At 36.1% G+C, this 24,723-nt stretch overlaps 3 protein-coding genes, 1 non-coding gene and 1 pseudogene across 4 annotated transcripts; 2 read left to right on the forward strand and 3 right to left on the reverse strand.

The window, feature by feature from the left end:
* Positions 1-2,892: 2,892 nt before the first annotated feature.
* LOC130732542 (12-oxophytodienoate reductase 1-like) lies at positions 2,893-4,220 on the reverse strand. The gene has a single exon (XM_057584567.1). The coding sequence runs from the start codon at positions 4,160-4,162 to the stop codon at positions 3,083-3,085; it is 1,080 nt and encodes a 359-aa protein (XP_057440550.1). The 5' UTR covers positions 4,163-4,220; the 3' UTR covers positions 2,893-3,082.
* Positions 4,221-5,983: 1,763 nt separating this feature from the next.
* Positions 5,984-7,062, reverse strand: LOC130722266 (disease resistance protein RFL1-like; annotated as a pseudogene).
* A 1,071-nt stretch (positions 7,063-8,133) lies between these two features.
* Positions 8,134-11,150, forward strand: LOC130729867 (LEAF RUST 10 DISEASE-RESISTANCE LOCUS RECEPTOR-LIKE PROTEIN KINASE-like 2.8). The gene is made up of 4 exons (XM_057581708.1): positions 8,134-8,965; positions 9,389-9,421; positions 9,510-9,533; positions 9,648-11,150. Exons 1-4 carry the CDS (start codon positions 8,143-8,145, stop codon positions 10,907-10,909), a joined length of 2,142 nt encoding a protein of 713 aa, XP_057437691.1. The 5' UTR covers positions 8,134-8,142; the 3' UTR covers positions 10,910-11,150.
* Positions 11,151-13,842: 2,692 nt separating this feature from the next.
* LOC130729868 (rust resistance kinase Lr10-like) lies at positions 13,843-17,241 on the reverse strand. The gene is made up of 2 exons (XM_057581709.1): positions 16,254-17,241; positions 13,843-15,193 (listed from the first exon to the last, which is right to left on the reverse strand). The coding sequence occupies exons 1-2, from the start codon at positions 16,957-16,959 to the stop codon at positions 14,082-14,084; spliced, it is 1,818 nt and encodes a 605-aa protein (XP_057437692.1). The 5' UTR covers positions 16,960-17,241; the 3' UTR covers positions 13,843-14,081.
* A 1,510-nt stretch (positions 17,242-18,751) lies between these two features.
* Positions 18,752-18,832, forward strand: TRNAL-AAG (transfer RNA leucine (anticodon AAG)). The gene has a single exon. It is a non-coding gene; the product is annotated as a tRNA-Leu (tRNA).
* Positions 18,833-24,723: the final 5,891 nt, after the last annotated feature.

The following is a 24,723-nucleotide window of genomic DNA, read 5'->3' on the forward strand; positions in this document are numbered from 1 at the left end:
TTTGTTAGTGATTCAGTGGCATATGGATGGTAACTTAAAACAATTTCTGATGGTAGCTATTAGGTGGCTTGTTATATGAGAGAAATCACATGATATTTATTCTAATGCAGCATCCCTTCTTGCAACAACATTGGTAATATGTTGAACAACTTTTTCTACGTGATTTCACAAGTTAAACCGTTAATCTCATAGCCACTAGCAAACAGTTGAAATGATGTCATTAATTTTGTAACACCAGCATGCTTTGGTCCATTTTTCAATTTGATGCATTGGAAGATGAACTAAATATCCATGAATTCATTTAAAACTTGGATGCTTAACAAGCTGTGTGATTATGCCTACTTCCAATATGTCTGTCTTATGATTCATGGGATAATTGCTGGAATGATTGTTGGATTCCAAACAACCGTTTTTGTCAGTCGGAGATATTGCATTAGCAATCAGCCTAAGGAAATTAAATATAGGGTATCTGTTTGTACACTTCCCTTATTTTGTCGTGAACTTTCTGCATAACAATATAGTCAGGTCATGCATGGCGTGGCTTCTACTTGGAATGGATTAAATCCTTATTTGGAGGCCGCTAATTCAATGATCTTATAGGATACTTTAAAATCCAACAATAATAAGACAAAAAAAATTCCAACAATAATTTGTCAATTTTATAATTAACTTAAAAAATTTCACCATATTTAATATTTAAAACAGAAAAGACCAAATAAACAATAATCATATGGTGCATGATGCTCATGTGCTGCTGCCTGTGATTGTGAAGGTGTTTCCTTCTATAGTGACTCCGCAAATGGAGTGTTAGGCTCGTTGACATCTTTCATGTACCAGTTTCACTACCTTTGATACATATGGTAGCTAGTTGGGCAATTCGAGACAGTCGGATTTTGGTGGTACGGTCAAGTCGAAGATGATATTTGGCTAGTTGGCTATGCTAGTCATACTGGAGCTACTTACAACATGTATAATGAGTTATTGGCAGTCCTTCACGAGCTGGAGGTTTGTTGGCAATGAGGCTTTAGACAAATAGAGCCCTTTGTTGATTCTAAGCTCGCATGAGGCCTTGTGAATGATGTTCATCATCCTACGTTCCATCATTAGTTCGGTTATTAGTCGGTTAAAGAGATTCCTTCAACATGTCTGAGTTGTCTAGTACCGTAACAAGTGAATGCTACAACTAATTATTCATAAACGTGTTCTTATTTGAATAAGGAAGCATATACTTTTTTTTTTTTGACAAATTATAAGGAAGCATATACTAAAAGAACCATGAGCATGTTTCGACATTATATTATATGTATTTAGATTTTCATTAAACTCATCAAATGAAAAGATACATAAAACTATGAAATGATACACTCATAATAATTTTGGTTAAACAAAGCCACCATTGACCCGAATGACTTGACCATTAACCCATTCAGCAGCATCAGTGGCCAAGAACCCAACAACAGGAGCCACATCCTTGGTCTCACCGAGCCGACCCATCGGACTCTCTCCGACAATCCTCTTCACCGTCTCCTCCGTCTTCCCCTCCAAGAACAGCTCCGTCGCTATCGGCCCTGGAGCCACACAGTTCGCCGTGATCCCCGTCCCCTTCAGCTTCAGCGCCGCCACCAACGACGTCGTCAGCAGGATGATGAATGATGTTACACACAATATTGTTATTGCCTATTGGAGCTCAAAATTATTCAAAATGGCTTTCATGTTCTGCTATAAATAGACTATGCAATGCAAGTTAATGCATATAATTTTTTTCATTCATTTTTGTTGCAGATTAATTGATATTTGATAGTGATACATTACGTAAGGACATATGTCATACATGGGTTGACTTTGAAATGCAAGTTCTTTTTCCCTTTCTTTTTTGGTGATTATGGTAGAAGAATTGATGATGTTTTAGGTGCCAGTTAGGATATGATGGTGCAGCTGGAATGATAAGATATGTAATGAGGATACTATTACTAGTTTCTCTTTATTTTACAGCATGGGTGAGGTGATCAGGGGTGTCCAAAAACAGAGCAACTAGCAGAAACTAGCAGCAGGGATACATCCAACACTTCTGCTGTTGTTGATGGATCATGGAGCAATTGTGATTATTTGCCTTTTGTTTGAGCATAGATCATATTGCTTTCAATTAAGTGACATCCTTCACCGGTTTTGTGCTTGCAATTGTGTTTTTTCTTTCAATTCTATCATAAAATCCTTTCAACCTATAATCCTTATTTGCTTGTATATATCAATAAAATGTTAGTAGTGCCAATAAGATATTTAGGAATTATTTTAACTGCATTTAAATGAAATACTTCAGGATCAAATTGAAAACTAGCATATAAGCAAATACTGAATTGAATATAAACGGTACTAGTGGTTAAGTATAGAAGCTAGAGATTCAATGATACCAGAGTTTGGTGACTTACCATCCTCATCTTTAGTTAGAATCACATTACGGTGCATGAAAGTCTTCATTGACTTTGATTTGTCCATTTTGAACTTCTTGATTAGATCCACGTGAGGGAATTAGTGACGGGAGTTTAGAGAGAGATTTCATCCATCGCAAATTTCATCATCTGTTATGATTGTAAATTAGTGACTACATTTGCGACAAAAAAAACTTCCCCCCCAATATCAAATTGCTAATTTTATATCCAGCAAACCAAGGATTTCGTGACCTATTAATTTTTCGTCACAAACAATCAGTTTCTCTCTCTAAAATTACCCACGTTGGTAAATTAATTTATTAACGTAAATTGTTTTAATTTATATACTATTAAAAAAAGAACCAAAATATCAGATATTGTGCAAAATAATATAGAATTAGAATCTCAAAAAAAAATCTCAGAAAACATACTGAGAAACAAATATGAAAGAAGAATGACATGTAGAAGGATGTGGTGCTAGACTATTATTAAAAGATCACATTTTTTTTTTTTTTTTTTGAAGAATACATCAGTAAAATTTCAAGCCTCATAATACCTATTACAATGACCAGCCAACTTGCAAAAATAGAAAGAATGGAATGTGCAAGGAAAGAAAAGCTTATTACTATATGCAGTATGCTACAACATTGATTTCTTCATTCAAGAAACGGGTAGTCGGTGTAACCAACAACCGGGTCAGAAACGTAGAATGTCTCCCGCTTGTACTTGTTGAGAGGAGCATCAAGCGCAAATCTCTTTGGTAGATCTGGATTGGCTAAGAACAAACGACCATAAACAACAAGGTCTGCCCTGTTTTCAGCTATAGCATTGATCCCATCTTGTCGTCCATAACCTCCAGCAACTATAAAAGTTCCATTGAAAGCTTTCCTCATTGGCACCAGGCTGTGAGGGGTTTCAAACTTTTCTCCAAGAGTTTTCATTCTCGGCTCTACCATGTGACAGTACAGAATATTGTATTTATTGAGGGCATTAGCCATATAAAGCCCCAACTCGTCAGGACTAGAGTCTCCAGATTCTGCATAGTCTGCAAAAGGCGATAACCTAATTCCAACTCTTTCTGCTCCTATCTCACTCGCCACAGCTTCAACAATTTCCAATGGAAATCGACAACGGTTCTCAAGCGAACCACCATATTCATCTGTTCGGTCATTCACTTTGTCTTTCATAAATTGGTCAAGCAGGTAGCCATGAGCCCCATGGATCTCAACCCCATCAAAACCAGCTTGAATAGCATTCCTTGCAGCGAGTCTGAAGTCATGGACAATCTGAGGAATTTCTTCCTTCGTTAGGCGCCTTGGTGGTGTGAATTCCATGCCATCTTGTGGCGCGAGTGGCTTGTCTGTGGAAGATATCGGTGCTTGCCCGTTTGGCTGAAAAGATGAAGATGAAACCCTTCCAACATGCACAATCTGGCAGAAGAATAGAGCGCCTTTGGCATGAACAGCGTCCACAATGGGTTTCCAGGCTAGTACTTGTTCCTTTGTCCAAATGCCGGGGGTGTTTGGATAGCCTTGAGCAGTGTCGGAGACGCCAGTGGCTTCAGCTATGAGAAGGCCTCCTTGGGAAGATCTCTGAGAGTAATAGAGAGTAGCATGGGGCTGTGGAACATTGTTGTAGGATCTCATTCTGGCAAGCGGCGCCAAAACGATTCTGTGGGAGAGGTTGAAGTTGCCCATCTTGTAAGGAGTAATAAGAGGGTTATTAGGAGAAGCCATTGGTATTATTGCAGTGCAGTGGATTGAAGAATGAATGATAATGTTGTTGATTGATGATCGAAATTGTGTTGTATTTATAGAAGAAGATTGATTCAGGTGGTTGAGGTTGGTTGACGTGTGCCATTGCGTTTTCATACAGTCCACGGTGGTCTTTGATTTTGATTCTCACAAGATTTATTATTTATATAAAAGTCCTTGAAGCCTTCGAAGAAAACCAATGAATAGGCACAATAATATTATAAAGTATAACAATACAACAGTACAAGAAATATGTTAAAAAATATAAAATTTAGAAGGTATAAAGGTTGGTTTAAATAAATTTGAGATATAGAGTAGCCATGTTTGTCCACGCGTAAAATTCAAACGATTCTCTTATCAAACAATTATTTAAGATTGGAGCTATGTTTCTCAATCCAGGTTCATAAGCTACTTTAGGAAGCTCCTAATGATATCTATTGCGAGGTTGAAGACGAAGTATGACTAATTGCCTATGGAGAACGGCTAAATATGGGATAAATAAAGACTTAAACAACAGAAATAAGGCTAAAGATAAAGGTGTAAAGACGGTAAAGAAAACTGAAATAACGTAAAGTGATGAATGATTAAAGGTAAGAAAGTAAATAACAAAGTTAAATGTGAGAAATTTGTATTTATCGTTTGAGTTGTGCGTTGTTTACAAATGTTTATCCCTTATTTATACGCAGTAATTCAGCTAACTACAACGATTGACAAACACTTAAGACTAACTCACGATCTGCTTGCTCATAAACCATGGGGTGCTAGTGATCTATCTCTCTAGTTAATCTGTAAGCTTTTGCTAAGTCGTTCTTCCTCACTTTGCTAGTTTACTAGTGACAAACCACCTTCCCTATTGTCAAGGAATTGAACCCATGGTAATTTCGCACGTAAAAATATCTTAGAAGCTCAAAAAAATCATCTTCCTTTCTGTCCAAGTCTTTGAATTTTTCCACAAACTCTATCCAAATGCACACATACTTCCAGCTAGCCGCTTCGGTATATTGTGCCAATGAGTAATCTCCTGCCCCGACTGTTCCTCTAACAGTTAACCACATTAGAGGAAATTGTTTACCAAGCTTGTTACCATGTCTACCGAGTGATGATCTCCTTAGTACATATGGCGTAAGATGTGATTCTACCTCTCTAGTTTTTTGCTGTTATCATTAGCATGTCTTTTTAACTACCTAAAGTAGTTATTATGATTTATGGTGCCAACAATAAACAATAATAATCAGTATAAATTATCAAAACATATGTTGATTATACTGAAAAAATAGAAAAGAAGAAAACTTTTTTTCAAGATTAAAAGAAGAAGATAACTACGGAGCTATGAAGTACATGCACCTATGAGATATGAAGTGTCTCAGTGTCGGACACCGATATGATACCGACACTCGTATGACACCGACACGACACGTGTCAGACACTTCTCTAGAGTGTCCAAATTAAATAATATTTTTTTGCGGCTCTGACACTTGAGCCGACACCTCTTCTTAGCTCGGACACCTGGACACTTATAGTTTAAAAAAAAAAACAGAAGTCAAACCATGAAAGAAATTACATTCTTCACTTTATGAGCTATATTAAAGGTTATACTTTTCAATAGTGATGATCAAGAAGGAGGTGAAAATTATTAGATAGATTAGCTTTTTTTGTTTTAGTCAAAGAGATTACTTTGTAAAATGGTTCCTCTAAGTATTTTTATGAAGCTCACATAAAGTTTAGGAAATTGATTTCATGTTTTCTTTGTAAAGAGACTAACTTATATTGACGTTGACAATATCAATATATTTATCTGTCTATTTACAGGCACGTAGCACGCACACACACATTTATGTATATAAGCGGTGTCCCAGTGCTATAATGCATTCCAGACAAGCCGACAACTTCAAACAAGGCAGACCTCCATCTCTACACCTTCTCATAATTATTCACGAATCTATTTTTATTTTCATGTGCATTCATGGCTTTTCCATAACTATTTCTCTGATACCTTACATCTGATGGATTCACTTTGTAAAAAAATTGCCATACTAATTGATTTCTCTTCTTCATACACTCAAGGATCTTCACAAGCTCATCACACCATGAGGAATATGCATATTTTTCACATAGAACAATAATGGAAAGTCTTGATGCTTCAATTGCATTGATTATAGATAGTGAAATTTGATCGTCACCCTCCAATTCCTCCCTCTCTGCACAGAGCATCATGGAGAAAACCTGTAAAAGAGTAACGGGTATCTTCACCCCTAAAGCTGAGAAAAATGTGGTACCGAGCCGCTGAATGTCTCATGCTTTCTGTACGGGGTAGCCCTTCACATTCATAAGCAAGTCCTCGTGTCACGGTTATTAGGTCAGATGATGACTCATCATTTACGCATGAATGCTTTCTGAGCAAAGTCCAAGCTTTCTCTTGAGACAAGGGAAGCAGTGGAATTTCTCTATGACATTAAGGTGCATTCTTGTTGGCTACAGGTGGTCAAAAGGACCTTGCATCTATTACCATCAATAGGAATACCTATATCCTTTAGTTCAAGCTTTGCTCGAACATCATCTAAAATAACAAACAAAAACTCGACGCTTACTTTCAATTTTTGAAGATATTGTTCTTGCTCTAGCAGCTTCAGAATATATTTCAAATGTGAGATCCAAGGAGTCAGCAATTTGGTTTTGAATCCTTCAGCCAATATTTACATTTTTTGATACAGTGACAAACACAACTTCACTAAAAACCATTCAATATTTCACTTTCTTACCCACCGCTTCTACCAATTTTGTTTTGCCAGAGCCCTGCTTCCCATACAACCAATGATATGGTTACTATCATCATTTAGTGCTTCCATAAGTTGATCTAAAGCCACTTTTACACGCATGCACATAGCGCACACACATTTATGTATATAAGCTATGTCTCAGTGTCCTACTTTTTGAAGATTAGTTGTGTCAGTGTCATGTCGTGTCGGTGTCAGTGGTTCATAATTAGAGAGAAAGAAAAACTACAAATTAAGATTAAATTTATATTTACCACTTTATAATGCATATGAGTAATTTAATATAGGATATTTTAAAAGTTGTAATCAATTAATTAAATATTTATTTATTTATTTATTTTCTTGATAAAAAAGGTTGATATGGTTTAAATGAAAAATTAACTTTTTGTGAGGAGTGTCTCATTAATGAGAATGATGTCGTTTATTATAAAATAAAGTAAATTTATATCACATCATCTATCATATTTACTCATTTCTTCTTCATCTCACAAGATATGGAAATGAATTTAAGTTGTAAATCAAACATTATTCTCATCCTCAAGCAATATCTATCATCTAAAAAGTTGCGGCATGCAACAATCCCCCTTATCAAATACTAACTTAGTAACAATTTCCATTGGCCAAAATCCAAATGTGTCTTATACGTTTCTGCAAAGCTTTCAAGAAAAGTCAAGCCAATCACTATAACGTTGATATATTTGAACTTTTGTTTCGAGTACATCAAATCCCACACGTTTGTGGAGGTATATTACCACCATAATTTATGAAATATTAAAAATCCTAAAATATAATTTAAGAGACCAAATACCCGCACAAATTACTTTCAAGCAAGTAAAAATTAGAGTTGAAACTTGAAACCAATCTTTAATGTCCTAATATAATTTTGAATAAGTTTTAACCATCACAAAATCGCTTATGAAAAATTTAAGAAATTATTTGACGATTATATATAAGAGTGAGTCTCTGTCAATCTCACTACGTGCCCACTAACGCCTTACCCGATAGTTTGAAAGTGTTTTTTCACCATTCTTCAATTTCACTATTTTCATTCATTTAAATCTCATCATTTTATATTATTAATATTCTTTTATTACAACATCATGTTTTATAAAATTCAAAATAGAAACCATGTATAAAAGCAAGCATAAGAATGGGTCCAATTTTGTAATCTTCATCATCTTGTTGAAAATGTGGAGGGAAAACACCATACTCCTTCTCCTCCTCCTGTTCCAACAAAACTGCCTCGCCGCCAACCACCACCAACCACCATGTCCCCCGTCATCATGCGGCAAACTCCTCAACATATCCTACCCATTCCGCCTCAAAACCGACCCGACCCACTGCGGCGACCGCCGCTACCAGCTAGACTGCGACACCACCACCACCGGTCCAACCCTAACTCTTCCCTCAGGAAAATTCTACGTACAAGAAATCGATTACAAGCGATTCACACTCCAATTAACCGATGCGGGTGCAGTGGAAGACGCTGCGTGCTCCTTCATCCCTCGCAATTTCCTCTACCAACGCAGCTTCAAGGATTTCATCGGTCCAGATGATTTCGGATCAGAACCGTTCGTTTTGTCCTCACATCCTCCATCAATAGCTTACCTGAATTGTTCCAATTCCGTCGCTGATGATGATCCTCGATACGTGAAGGTGAAGGTGGACACGAATCGGTGTGGTGCTCCCGGGTATGAGAATGTCTATGCGGTGGTGGAGCCATCTGTGAGTGACATTAGGGTTGGGTGCGGTCTTGTGGTGGCTACGCTGGGTCGTGGTTGGAGGAAGGGGGAGATTGAGAACGGGAACGTTTCCTATGGTGATATCCATAGGATGCTTGTTGAGGGAGTTACGGTGTCGTGGTTGCCTGTGATTTGTGAAGATCGCTGTGGAAAGAGAACCAGATGCGAGGTTGTCTATGACGGTGATGGTGATGAATTGGAATCAGAAGGAAAAGTTCAGTGTGATAAGCGCTATTGCCATTACACCTACCACACAACTGACAAGTGTGGTAAGAAAACAACACCTTATGCATTTCAACAAACACCTTACACGCGCGAATTCGGATCGATATAAGTCTTTTCTCGCAATTCCAGAATTTCGTAATAAATTCTGTGTTTGTATCAGCGTTAACAGAATTGAATTGATTATACTAAAGTTATGTATAGTAAACATGAGTTAAAATGGTTTTGATTTATGTTTGGATAACTTTGTGAAAAAAGTGGGTTTTGTAGGGTAATGTGATTGAAACTCAGTTGTAAAATCTCTGTAACTATTTGTTGTGGCATGTAAAATTGATTTTTCTTTACTACTACATCTGAATATCATTTTAACATTATGATTGATTTTAACTGGTTAGGATTGATTTTAATGCAGTAGAATTGATTCTACAAAATTGACTATGCTCTAATGCTATTGTTTTGGGGTCTTTCAGGACTTTCGCAACAGATTCTTGGTTATACTCGAGGTATGGATTACTGTCTAACATATCTGTATTGTATTCTTTCTCTGCTACTTCTAGTATTGACTCAATCTTTTTTATTTTTGTTTTGCAGCTTATCTTAAAGGCATTATTATCGGTAAGACCTTCTCCAACAAATTAATTTACATATTATGATCAATAATTGCCTACAGATTTTATATAAACTTAACATGTTGCTTGCCCTGACACTTATGGTGAAATATCCCGGCAGGAATTGGCAGTAGAATCACATTTAGCACAAAACAACTAGGCAGGCCAGTGGACCTTCAATATTTTGATGAAGGAGTGTTCATAGGACGAAATATTCTAGCACCATTAATTGCAGCCAAATATCTATTTGGAGTTGCACTTCTCCTTGCGTTATTGCTCTATAAGTGGCGAAGAAGGCACTTGTCAGTGTATGAAAACATTGAACATTTCTTGGTAGACAGCAATTTAAGCCCCATTAGGTACGAGTACAAAGAAATCAAGAAAATGACCAGAGGTTTCAATGTGAAATTGGGTCAAGGAGGATTCGGATCTGTGTACAAAGGTAAGCTACGAAGTGGACTTGATGTAGCCATAAAGATGCTGACCAAATCCAATGCTAATGGCCAAGATTTTATCAGTGAAGTAGCTACCATTGGAAGAATACATCACATTAATGTGGTGCGTCTTGTTGGATATTGTGTTGATGGAAAAAAGCGTGCTCTTGTTTATGAATTCATGCCTAATGGGTCATTGGACAAGTACATTTTCTCTAAAGAAGGAAGTGCCTGGTTAAGTTATGATCAAATATATGAAATTTCTCTTGGGATAGCTCGTGGGGTGGCGTATCTTCATCAAGGGTGTGATATGCAAATTCTGCATTTTGACATCAAGCCTCACAACATTCTTCTAGATAAAGATTTCATTCCAAAGGTTTCTGATTTTGGACTTGCCAAGCTGTATAATGTGAATGATAGCATTGTCACTTTGACAGCAGCGAGAGGAACTTTGGGTTACATGGCTCCGGAATTGTTCTACAAAAATATTGGAGGTGTGTCTTACAAGGCTGATGTGTATAGCTTTGGAATGCTTTTAATGGAAATGGCGGGTAGGAGGAGGAACTCAAATCCTCATGCAGAGCATTCTAGCCAACAGTACTTCCCATTTTGGATCTATGATCAGTTTCAAGAAGGGAAAGATGTTGAGATGGAAGAATATGCGTCCGAAGAGGGAAAGGCTTTAGCAAAAAAGATATTCATGGTTGCACTTTGGTGTGTTCAGTTTAAACCGAGTGATCGTCCTTCGATGAAGAAGGTAGTAGAGATGCTTGAAGGGCCAATTGAAAGCCTTGAAATGCCTCCAGCAAGGCCTTCTTTTTATCCAAGTGAAACATTTAAACATGATGGTGGAAGCAATTCTGACCGAACATCATGGAGTGGTTCCACTAGTTCTGATAGGTATCTTGGCGAAACCTTAACTAATCAGTCATTGGAGAATAGTGCTTGACAAAATCTGTCTCAAATTTAGTCTGTTATAAACTTATTAGTTATTCAAGTTAGATCCAAAATTAATTCATATTAGATGGCGGTAGAACTATTGTATTAGCGCCAATGTATTTAGATATAAGAATGATTTTGTAGAAGTTATTAGTTAGTGTTGGTCTAGATCATGATCCTCTTTGATTTCATCCTGGGGTAAAGAAATGTAGTTTTGCTGCCATTCTTCAATACACATTACACTTTACTTATTGTTTGTTTTCCTTGTCTCTTCTTGAAGTGCAATTTATGTCATTTAGTGATACTTATGACTCAATTTTTAATAATGGTAAATGTTGAATATCTGTTTAGATTTAGTTTACTATTAGTCTTATCTCATTGAGATATAGTTTAGATTTGTTTCTCTATTTTAGATTAGTATCTATTTAAATAGAGATAATATCTATTTAAATAGAGATAGGTTTAGATAGATTTAGTTTCTTTTTATCTATTTGTTAGTCTATATATATTGTAGTCTAGTCAAGTATTATCTATGAAATACAAGTATTATTTTATCAAATTCAAGTTGGTATCAGAGCTCAAGTTTCGATCCTACCGCTGTGAGGGGGCTCCTCCCCCGTGAGCCCCCTCATGGTGACTTTCCAAATCTTTCTGGATTTATTTTTCGTACTTTGCTTCCGCTTGTTAGTTCTAGCCGTTTTCTTACGGCCTCGTTTCTTTCTGATTATGGTCCCCTTTGTCTTGGAACCCTAGTAATGTTCAGCCACTATCAATGTCCTTCCACGCGCCGTCTTCTTCTCAGCGAGTGAGTTACACTCGCGCCACCCTCCAAGCATCCTTTCGCCGTCGCAATTGCACAGACAAGGTCGTCTACCCCTCCTGGTGCTGTTTCAGGGGTCCTTTTGCCCAGATCCAGAGTATTGTTTGTTGTTCTTGGATGCCTACTTCAGATTTTTCTATTTATGTGCATGTGTGAACTTACTTTATCGTTATGTGGTGGTAAAGCTTCAGAAGAGGTTTTTGTTGGAGCTTTCCTTTCTATTTCATCAACAGCAGTGGTATTGAAGTTTTGATGGAAAAGAACACTACTAATGCCCTTCATCTTGTGATTCTCCTATGATTTCTTCGTCAATTTCCTTCTTTGCCAATTCATATACTGAATTTTCAGTATAGAAATCACAAAAAGATCATTACATTTGTGGCGATCAAAATCAGTTTTTCATAAATTAATGTGTTCACAGTGATGAAGTGTTCGACCAACATCATTACAATTCTGGTTCATGACAAGGTTGAGATTTCCTTGATGCAACAGTTTGAGCAATTTCAGATTTCGCAGATTCACTAACATTGTGTTTGGCAGCAGTAGCTTTTCTCCGCAAGTTAATTATATTTGTTGCAAGCTATGCATATGACATATATGCTCTAGCTTGAGGGGAAGATCTGGAAATATCTTAATTATATTTGTTACAAGCTATGCATATGACATATATGCTCTAGCTTGAGGGGAAGTGTTGGATATTGCTAAATATCCTAATAAAGACCACAATCAACACCTTCGACAATCGTTACCCTTTGTTGCTGGTTTGGTGGAGGTTGTATTGAAGAAGTGTTTGGTTGGATCTAATTGTATTGCGCTGCTACACTATTGATAGTCTTTGAATGTTGCATAGAATTGAAATTCTTCTCCTTGGCAATTGGCAATGGTAATTCGTTTGTTTGGTGAAGGGTTGCATTGTTTAGATCTCCGGTGTAAAGGATTTTATTGTTTGGCTCTGTTTTGAGGTGTTGTGCCGCCACCGTGGTGATCGTCCGGTCCAACTCTTCTAGTTTGGTTCGTGAGTCTGCTGTGTTTTCTCATCTGCAATGTTTCTTGCTGTTTGAGTTCTTAGTTTGCGTCTCATGGTTCGTGATGCTCTTATTATATTGATCTTGGCTGACTTTATGCAATTTGGTTTTGTTTGGTTTTGAAGGTGACAATGTCACCTTCGTTTGTTTTGTCTCGATTGTTTGGTTTTCTGGTTTTAGGGCTTCAGCTGCAAGTTGCTCTGGCCCACTCTCTAGTTGAGAGTTATTGGTTTTGGTTTTAGGGCTCTAGCTGCGAGTTGCGCTGGCCTGCTCTCTAATGTTTGAGAGTTGTCTGTGTCAAAGTTGACACCATTGTTTGTCTTAGAAGCCATCAATCGATCGACCTCAAGTATGTTTTATTTCTGTGTGGTTGTTGTTGGTGAGTTGTTGCTTCAGCCTTGTTTTGTTTTCGGGCGTATTGTTGCTGGTTTTTCGCCCTTGTTTGCTGACTCAGCTACCCTACGATACTCCAGAAGAATTGGTTTTTGTCTTGCATCAATTTCAGCCAGATCAAGTATGAGAAGTTGTCTTTTGCCTGCCCATGGATTTAGCAGAAGTTCGAAAGATTATTCAATTTGAAGTATGAGAAGTTGGCTTTTATCGCCATGGATTTACTAGAAGTTTGAAAGGTTATTCAATTCAGAAATTCGCCAAGACTGTCATTATTAAGGGATATCTATTAAGATAATTTTCTTCTTGAGTTCGATTTGTTACAAGCTTAAAGCTAAGTAAGCTTTAGCTTGAGGGGGAGTGTTGAATATCTGTTTAGATTTAGTTTACTATTAGTCTTATCTCATTGAGATATAGTTTAGATTTGTTTCTCTATTTTAGATTAGTATCTATTTAAATAGAGATAATATCTATTTAAATAGAGATAGGTTTAGATAGATTTAGTTTCTTTTTATCTATTTGTTAGTCTATATATATTGTAGTCTAGTCAAGTATTATCTATGAAATACAAGTATTATTTTATCAAATTCAAGTGTAAATACCAATCACAAGTTCAGCTGAAAGTGATACAAAGCAGCAAAGAAAATCTAACCAAGGAGAATGTTTTACTCATAAGTGTAAAATATAACTTACAGCAGAAAATGAAACTGAAAGAACAAATGAATCTTACAACTTCAATAAAGTTCATATTATATTAATGATACCTACCAACAATATGTTTGTGAAGTGGTGAGCAATCTAGACTCATGTAGGAGTGAAAATACAAGTTTGAATATCGGGAAAGTTATTTGTTAAGAGAGATAGCGATAGTTTCCCAAACGAGTGGGGACATCCGTAGAAGATAAAAAAAAAAAAACATTAGATGAATCTAAAAATAACCTCATAATTTACTCTATCTCCTGAATAACTTCCAACCCTGAATTCAGATGTCTGGCTGGAATAATTGCATTTATTCTGAAAGAACCAGGAGAATCAAAAGGAGTAGGGGGTGCCATTAACTTGTCTCCCTCCCCTTCAAGCATCTGCACCACAGTTTTCATGGACGGTCGGTCCACCGGGTTCCACTGAATGCACCAAAGACCAACAATGGCAAGTTTCTTGGCAATGCTAACATCTCCCTCCTCCTCAATATTAACCTGCACATCTTTACCTTCAAGCAAATTATGGATCCATTCCGGGTACAGAACCTGGAAAGTTTCCTCAGCTGTCATGTTTGTGTTCTTTCTTCCTCCAACCATCTCTAGCAGCAACATTCCATAGCTGTAAATGTCAGATTTATAAGACACATTACCAAAGTTTCTTGAGAAAACTTCAGGTGCAATGTAGCCCAAGGTTCCCCTAGCCGCAGTCATGGACACTGTGCTTTGATTTTTGGGACACAATTTGGCTAAGCCAAAATCAGTAATTTTGGGAATGAAGTGATCATCTATTAACACATTGTGGGGATTGATGTCAAAGTGGAGTATTCTATGTTCACAACCCACATGGAGATACTCAATCCCTCTTGCAACACCAAGAGCAATCTGCTGCAACTTCCTCCACCCAAGGAAAACATCCTTGTTATCTGGTGGAGCTAAGAATCTCTGCAGTGAACCGTTTGGGAAGAAATCATAGACAAGAGCACGGTGGAACCCGTCCGCGCAGAATCCGAGTAAGCGAACCACATTGACATGGTGAATTTTCCCCATGGTTCCAATTTCATTGATGAAATCCTTCCCATCTCCCTGTGTCTCATTGAGTATCTTCACAGCAACAAGAATCTCTTGGGAGAGCATGCCTTTGAAAACTGCTCCATGTGCCCCTTCACCTAAGCACTCTTTGAAACCATTTGTGATTCTCTTGATATCAGCATAGGTGAATCTTGTAGGCTTCATTGCCCTATAATCCTCCAAGAACTTTTCTATCCTTGCAAAGTCTTCTCCTTTCATCTTAAAGTAGCGATAAATCCGGTGCAATGCAAGGACCAACAGCAGCAGTAGAATCAAACCACCAATTGCCGCTGTTGATGAAACATCATACTTTTATCTGTTAACATTCTCATGATGTACATATATAAATCCACAAACAGAAATAACAAACTGTAAAATCATTATTACTTTATTGATTTTCTAAACTAACTTTATTATAAATTCACAATCTATTTACGAAAGGTGTGTTGGTCTAGTAGTAAGCAAGTTAGATTCCCGCAAAAATGAGAGCATAAGTTCTTGAGAAAAACATACAATTATTTCCTAAACGAGTGTGACATATATGTTTAAGACAAAAAAAAATCACAATCTATTTCCTAAGTTCCATCTCTCTCTACATAGTCAAAAATAGAAACAAATTACGTACCAATGGACGTGGAATATTTTTACTCCCCATATATAAAATTCTCAAATGCTAGTTTTTTTTTTTTTTGAAATGTCAAATGTTAGTTTTAATATCTCATTTAAAGAAAATAGTATGACCTTAGTCTCTAAAAGCATATTATAAAGAAGCAAAAAATAGGATAAAAAAGTTACATTACTTTATTTACTAACTATGTTGTTACTCAATGAGAAGCTCGACCACCCACTTTTTCAATTTATTAATGTAATAATTTTTCATTTTTTTAACTCATGTTGTGATTGGATAGTAAAAACTGTATGTGTGGAACTTCATATAAGTTTTACCCCAAAAAAATACTATTTTTACTCAACATAATTAAGGATTAAAAAATGGAAAAATAGCATGAAAGTGTGATTGAAAAAGCTTATATAAACTTATCATATAGCATAGACATTTGACTTAAGTATGTGTTTAGTTAAGTTTAAACTAACATATAATCTACATATAAGCTTTATTGAACTTATTATTTTGATAAACTTCTAAAATTAGTTTATGTATAATATTTAACCATTTGTTAATTTTTTAACTTATTTTAATAAGCTTTTAGAATAAACTTGTGAATAATATGGTTAGTAAATAAGTGCATGGTCAAATCATTCTCCAATTAATTTTCAAGCTAACATGTTCAAAAGTCAATTCTGACGATTGATGAATACAAAGAAAAAATGACTTAGGGGATCATTGCATACCTGCAACAATTCGCACAATATCTGAAGTTGAAAATCTGCTTGTTTTGCAGATGAAACATTCAGTTTCTCCTTCTCGTCCTCCACCACTGGTACCATTTTTCCATCTACATTTCAGCCCCTGTTCTTCACAATAACCACACTCAGGCTCCGACCACTCCATAACCAAACTATTCTCCTCCTCATTCCACACATCATCCCAAAGCCAATCCACCGACAAAACATCACGCAACTTCGTGCACGAAACCAGTTCAGGATCAACAAAATCAGCTTCAGTTCCACGCGCCAAAATCGGGCATGATCTCGAATCGCCGCACCGGAAGAACGAAGCGTTCAACGGCCCGCCCAACGGTTGGAACTTGAACGGAGATATTGAAGCGTTGCCGATGGAGAAGAGCTGGCTCGAGAGGCAGTTCTGAGGATCGTAGATTTCAATCTGCTGAGATTTGTAGTTTATGGATTTGATGAACAGTTTTACTTGAAGGGATGGTAGATTCAGCACGGTTTCTTGGTTTTCGGTGCAGTGGAGATCGAAGCCGCGAGGGTGGTTGTTGCCGGTGGTGGTGTTTTGCAGATAGAAGGGGAATTGGATGCGGACCCCACCGCATTTTTCTGTGCACCGCTGGGTGTTGGCTATTGCAGGATATGCTAGCAGTGACAACAACAACGTCAACAACAACGTGAGTGGAAATTTGTGAAAAGTCGACATTGTTGTTGTATATTGTGGTGTTGAATTGGAATGGCTTTGCAGGTTGTTGTTTTGAAGAGGATGTGTGTTGTGTTTAAAGTCAGCGTACACGGTTTTGACAGCAGCCGGGTGTAGCCAGTGTTATCAGATTCGGACCGGTGATCGACTCGGTCGAGACACTGGGTCAATGAGTCAATGGTTCAACCACTGGGTCATTGGTTCGATTGTTTGACTCGGTTTATATTAAAAAATTATAATAATTTAAAATATTTAGTATATCATATATATAAAATAATATGCATTCTTCCTAACAAGAAGCAAAGTGGTGTAGTGGAAATTTGGATTAGCTTTCTTCCCTCTAGGTCCTGTGTTCAAGTCCTAGCTATGATAATTTTTTTAAATAACTCTCAATTGAATATCATTTGACCAAATAATTAACATTAAATATAAATTAATTACAGTTTGACCATTAAAAACAATTTTGAAAAAAAAAAAGCAAAATCAGAAAAAAAAAAAAAAAAAAAAAAACTGACCGGTTCATAAAAAACCGGCCGAGTCGCCGGTTTATTCCCTGAACCGACCGGTTCATACCGGTTGAATTGCATGGCCGATCCATTAAATGGCTCGGACCGATCAGGGGTCCGGTTCTCGGTTCAACCGATCGAACCGGCCGGTCCGGTCCGAGTTTTATAACATTGGGTGTAGCAGCTTCTATTCTATTCTATTCTAGTGGGATATTGTAGGATATTGCTTTCCAATTATGGCTATGACGTGATGAGTATGGGTGATTATAAAGTTATGGGTAAGTGTGAGTGAATGATAGCTAAAGTGATAAGACTTGATGAACATATAGGTTCAGGAGGAAAATATGAGTTGGGGAGGGGACTAGGAATCAACCCTAGAGGGTGGTAGTTTTCTCTTTTCGATGTAAAAAAAAGTTATGGGTAAGTATTAAGTAGGAAGATATGAGATATGTGAAGGATGTGTTCTTAATTTATTGTAAGTACATCACATCCACTCTTGGGATGAAAACCTTTGTTTCTGCCTTCTTGTTCTTGTCTCATTAAGTCATTTTCATGTTTTGCCCTTAGAATTTTAATGAAACAAGTATCACCAATTAAATAGTACATACTCTTTTATTTTGTACACTATTTTTTTTCACACATATTACATTTATAACTTAATTATTTTCTCTTCTTATCTTTCTCGAGTGGTTTATATTCATTGACAGTATAACAATTTTTATTGACAATTTTATTAGGGCACTTAAAAAAGAACAGTTCCAGACTCGTGTACATAAATAAATGTGGTACACGAGTCTTTATTGAAAAAAGGAATTATGATAAATAGACATGTAAATAGTATAAATACCCAACAGATATCGCACTTTCCTTTAGAAAAGGAGTTAAACTAAACACATTTTAAAAGAAAGTCCTAAAAAAATAAGAAGCTTCTTTTTTAGGAAGAGAAATGGAAAAACTACTTATAAATTAAAGTAACTAAGAGGAGTTATTGTGAAAGTTACTAAGTTAAATTTGCAAGTTGTGACATATATTGTCACTCTAAAACTCATTTACACCTGTCTTCAAAATAAAATTCCACATAACGTTATAGGTTCAGAGCATTGACATAACTTTTTATTTCAATAAAGCTAAAACTTCACTTTATGACATGGCGACAAACTGTTGGATATTCATGTAAATGAAATTTGCACTGTTTTGTATCAATTGACAATATTCTCAAAATAAAAATGACAATATTCTAAAGAGGTTTTAATGGCTATAAATGACTGTAATCAACAATTTGTCAAAAAGTTGAGATGGCCGAGTTGGTCTAAGGCGCCAGATTAAGGTTCTGGTCCGAAAGGGCGTGGGTTCAAATCCCACTCTCAACATTCTTTTTTTATAATCATAATTTTTTTTTTTGGTCAAAGTATTTTTTGTTTATTTGTATTGTACTCTCTCTTCCTCGTTTATTTTGGACTGGGCCTTCGGAAGCCTTTTAGATAAGTATATGAACAAAATAAAATTTTGAAACAATTCAAAACAGTGGATTATTTCATAGTTAAATTGTGATTGCAATCAGAAAGTAATTTAAAATGTAAATTAATTTTTATTTTTCTATCTTCTTAAAACTGAAAAAAAAACATCATTCTTCTTTAATCTCTTTTTAGTTTCTTAAGGGTATCTCACAACCGACAGTCATGAAACTAATTCCCCAAAACTCTAAAATCACGTTATATAGGTAGACTTCAATCTTCTTTAATGAGTATTTTTTTTTTAGGCAAATATTAGTAGTTAGTTGTTAGTAATTATAAATGCTCCTCCTTAGGGTTCGAACCCTGGACCTCCATCTCCAACACCTATTTCTACCCTTAGCTGAACCAAATGAGTATTATATTTTCTTGAACCTAACTAGCTTTTAAATTCTTACTTTTATATCGTAGTCTTTTATCATAATCAATATTATGAAAGTCAAATGCAATCATAATCGTTCTATAACTAAATATAATAATTACACAACAAAAGTTCACCTAGCTAAATTCTTTCCTCTCCTTTAGTCTACCATGCAGTTGACTTGGTCTCTCCCCTCCATGTGGTTCCGACCCTTTTCTGGTGTGGTGAAGATTGATGTCGACGCATCTGTCTTGCGTGACAATCTTGTTGGCTTCGATTTCATAGCTCGAGATCGAAATGGTGATGTGCTTGCTGCAACTACTTTAGGTCCTGTATTGATTTTGACCCTAACGGCGGCGTAAGCGCTAGCGATGGGCTATATCTCTCGCAGCTACCCTTTGCTTTCGGTGTATCGTTTTTTAAACTTATTGTTTGCTTTTTTTGAAGTTTGGAAGCGGTGTGGTGATGACATCTCTTAGACTATTACTGTATGTGCTCCGTGATTGTCGTTTATTTTTACCACATTTTGATGTTATTAGTCTCTCTTTTGTCTGTAGGACTAGTAATGGTGTCGCAGACGCTTTAGATAACCTTTATGTTAGTTATGGTTTTTTTTTTATTGAGAAATTTCCTCTAGAAGTATCCTCTTTTATCCAGCTTGATGTAACGGCCTATAAGCCTACTATTTCTTCTTAATGCATACGATTTTCAATTTCAAAAAAAAAAACTCTTTCCTCTCTATCAGTGCATAAATAGGTTCAATATGACAAGTACAGGAAGTTAGTTTGGATAAATTTACTAATAAGTATTTATAGGGAAGAAGTCAAAATGATTTTATCTCATACTATAATCTAAATTTGAACCCAAAAAGTGGTAAATCCTTATAGGTGGCACCCTCCTAGGTTATGCCTTCTTTGACCCTGTTCTTTTCTCTTACTATTAATAATAAGATGATGACATCATAATTCAAATAAACTCAATAATTCAACTATTAATTTCAAAGACTAATAATTCCTACTAATTGCACAATTGAATTAGTACCCAAAGGTTTTTTTTTTCCCATTCAAAAAGCATATATAGAGAGAAGATACAGTAGATAAAAAGAGGAAAACTCATATTAAAGCAAAAATCAGAACATAGTAAACAAAATTCTTCATCGCCTAATACAAAATAGTCTAGCTAGCTACTCAAACTCATGAAAAGAGAAAATGAACAAGAAAATCCTTGCAAGTCATGGCTTGATGATAAAGTAGGTCTCCAAAACCCTAACCGGGCTTCCATCAATTGCTTCTATCCAAAACTGGATTGTAAGTGTGTATATGAAAAATGCTTCCTCACACTACCACAAAAAAGGCCTTGGGTAGCGGTTCTGTTATGAGTTGGGTAGCGGTTTTGCGACCGGTGCTTAAATCAGCGTTGCTAAAGTTGGGTAGCGGTTCCGCGAACCGCAACGCATGGCATTAAATGGGCAGCGGTTGAAAACCGCTACGCATCAAGGAAAAAACCGCTATCCTATATTTAAAAAAAAAAAGGAGAACCGCTGCCCAACTTATTTTAACTTTTTTTTAACCGCAACCAAATGAATCAAAACATGCAACCAAATGAATCAAAACATGACTAAATTAATATTGATACCCAATCTATATAACTGTGCTGAAATCAAACAAAATAAATTCAACAATTTTGAGATCCCAACAATAAATAAACTGTATCAGCAAAAGAGGTAGAACACTCAATGACATCCTCTCAAGAATCTTTCCCCACCAAAGCTTTGCTAGACTTTGTCCGCCCAGTGATATCAACTTCTGCAACATTTGAACAAATCTTCCAACCTTCACTGCATAGAAATCATGCAAAAAAACCACAATTAATTATGATGAATCTACTGATCCAGAATATTAGATGAATCATGATGTGCTCAGAATCATGAGAAGCAAAATAAACCTACATTAGACCAAACAACCAGCTGGCTAGCTCTATGAGTAACACTAAACAACCAGTTAGAAGATAGACATTGCACACTTCTAATAGATGTCTTATCTATATTTCTTAATGCTCACACTCAGCCAAGTAATTATGCTGATGCAACACATAGAAAAAGAAAAGCTATCGACATTAATAATTTGGGTGTCAATTACCTGATGTAAAAATCCTCCAAAGTTACTGAAAGGTTTATATTATTTTAGATGAGCATAAACAACTAACCTGATCAAAAACTTCTTCCCCTTCTTTATTTTTCCCCTTCTATATTTTTCTTCTTAACCAATTCTAACTCTTCAGCATAAAAATCTCCAGCTTTGGCGCTCTCTTTTCTTGTACTAGAACTTGCTGTGATCACCTATTTTATCTCATCAACAATGGATCAGGCCTGCTTTCATTCAAAAGAACCCAAGAGATTTAAAAATGGAGCAAAAAGATGAGAACACGTACAAAAAGAATTTTTTACTGAATGCACTACTAAAGACAACTAAGGGACGAAAGGACGGAGATAAAAAAAAGAGCAAATTATGACCAAGCATTTCATAAATAAAATTATTAACCACTCATGCACAACAATAAACAAAACCAATCAACGCACATGAAATTGAAGAAACAGAGAGCAATAAATATAGTGAACAAAGTGACATGAAGACTGCATGAAAGAGAAATAACTCACCTAAAAAAATGCAGATGAGTGTCAATGGTTTTACACTTGATGATTTCAACCCTGCCATTTAAGACAAAGTTCACATTCACATAACCATTGTTTTGCTCTCAATTGGTTAAATTATGCTGAAGATATCCGTAGAAGCTAGTTTTTTTTATACCTTGAGTGAGTTACCACCAAAGCAAAAGGGTGATGCAAGGAATTGTTGCATTCCTGCAACGGAACAAGTTCAATCAGATAAATGTTAATAGGACTTAGAAATTATAAAAAAAAAAGTGGAAACTTTAGAATAGGAACAATTTTGTTTTATGAGCAAAAGCACATACATACCCAAGTAATTGAAGAGTGTCTTGGATCACTCTTCAAAGGATAGCAATGATCTCAGGTTTCTACTCTCCTTTCTTGGATCTGCCTTATAGGGCTGACCTGCTAGCATATAAAAGTGATGTGCTCCATATCAGCAACCCAAGAATATGAGTAGGAGAACCCCTTTAACTTGCATCTCAACCAGTTCCAGGATTTCAATTTAATTAATTCAACTGACTTGTCCTTATTCACAACAGCAGTAGCAGATTTAAACACAATTTCATTCAACTAACCTGTCCTTAGCCTCATATAACAGGATCAGTATTTTGCGCACATCATCTTTATAGACAAATAATTGAAAACCACTATGAACAGTAGGCCACATTGCTCCAGGCTTAGGCTTTATTTCTTGCCACAGCAGCAGAAAATCAGATTGGTGTTAGTCGCATTAAGGAACACAAGATCAGACATTATTACAACATACGAAACTTGCAGTAGCAAATAGCAATTAACATATTTATTGTAGAATGTCACCCAATTATTTAAATGTATTTACCTTGACTTGATCCAGGTCAAATACAAATAGATCATTGTAGTACCTACATAACTGATGAAATTATGGAATTGAAGTTATAGGTTATTAGATAAGGAAGGAGGGAAAGGAAACAATAAAGACTTCAGATTGTAAATTGTAATTATAGTTCAGCACAAAAAGTCGAAGGCTAACCCTTATTTAAACTAATACTAGACTCCTAATTCTAAATAAATATGTATTGCCGACATTAAAACAGATTTTAGCCCCTCTTCTGACAAAACACATAAATGAGACAATTCCCTATAAGAGAACATAATCAAATAGCAGTATAAAAAAATAGCAAAATCACTTCAAGTGTCTATAAATAAGATGAAAGTAACAAATAATACAGATATGCACAAGCAACCAGCCAAAAGCAAAATCAAGCCAGGCAATCTTCTAATCATCAAATGTGCTCATGATTCCTCTAAGAAAACTAGCCAAAAGCAAAATCTTACCTTCTATTCAGTGCCGGTGAACAGAAACAGAAGCTAAAACCAAACGAAATCGAAATCAGAGGGAGATATACACTTCAAAAATTAGTTGAAGACAAAGTGAGAGAGTAAGGGTTTCGCAAGAAAGGGAGAGTGAAACCTGAAAAGCTGATGAAGCTCTCGAATGTCCTAAGCAAGTGCTACCGTAAGAGTCCGCAACTTCGTCGATCTAGAACCAGAGCTACCCTGAGAAAGCACTTCGTGAAGAACAAGAGCTACCATCACGATGGAGAACGGTGAGGGTTTGGGGTGCGAGATCAGATGAGATGTTCGATCGTGAACGGTGAGGGTTCGGTGGGCGAGACTGGAAGAACGGTAGAGTAGAGACAGAGAGGGGGAAAGGGGAAAAGATTGGCCCAAGTTAGGGTTCCAATAAATAAAAAACAAAGACTTTGGGTAGCGGTTCCAATAACCAATACCCAACACCGATAAAATATTATTTGGGTAGCGTTTCTATTATGAGATCCTCTTCTTTTCCTATTTTTTTCATTTTTACAACACTTAGGTAGCGGTTAACAAGAACCACTACCCCGAAGGCGCTGCCCAACGGCTTTTTTGTAGTAGTGTCAAAATTCGTGCTAACTTTATTTATATGGGTGATTTTAAGCAGTGCCTCAACATATGTAAGTGTCCAACATTAAACGATACAGTGTTCAAAAGTTGGTTATTTTTAGTATTTTGGCGTTGTGTCAATCACAAACCATTGCACTATCTTCAACGCATGAACGTTATGACCGCTTGGAATTCAAACGTTGACTTTCTTGCACCTTAAATTAAAACCATACCATGAATGAGTAAAAAGTCATCCAAATTCACTAAAACTTCTAAAGTCTAAACTACTCTATGAATTTTAAAATTCTTAAACTATCTAAAAATGAAAAGTTAAGAACTAAAATAACCTAAAAATACCTAATTAAACTAGAAATAAAAAAGTAAAGCACCATACATGGTTAGGTCAACAATAACCCCCACAATCATTAACCATTCACAATACCTAAATGACTTAATCCTAAGAGACATACTTAATATCCTATAAGAAGACTAAGATAACCAAGGTTAAATCATGTTCTCTCACCACCAGATCCGGGAAGTTAGGCTTAGTGTCTTGATCATTGAGTCCAACCCTAGGTATTTGGATACAACACACAGTTTGTTATAAAGATGTCTAACTAGAATGCCTAGACTTGACCGAAAAAACCCAGTGATAGGATATATCAGTTATGATTTTGTAAGCAAAAATGTTATGTATTGTACCACTTCATGAATAAGTATTGATCTTGTTTGACTTCTCTTTTAGTTTAAGCTAAGTGTTGCTTAACATTTATTTTGCCATTACTATGATGTTCCTTTCCGAATTGACAGCAACAT

This window comes from Lotus japonicus, chromosome 1 (genome assembly GCF_012489685.1).
Source record: "Lotus japonicus ecotype B-129 chromosome 1, LjGifu_v1.2".
Taxonomy (NCBI): Eukaryota; Viridiplantae; Streptophyta; class Magnoliopsida; order Fabales; family Fabaceae; genus Lotus; species Lotus japonicus.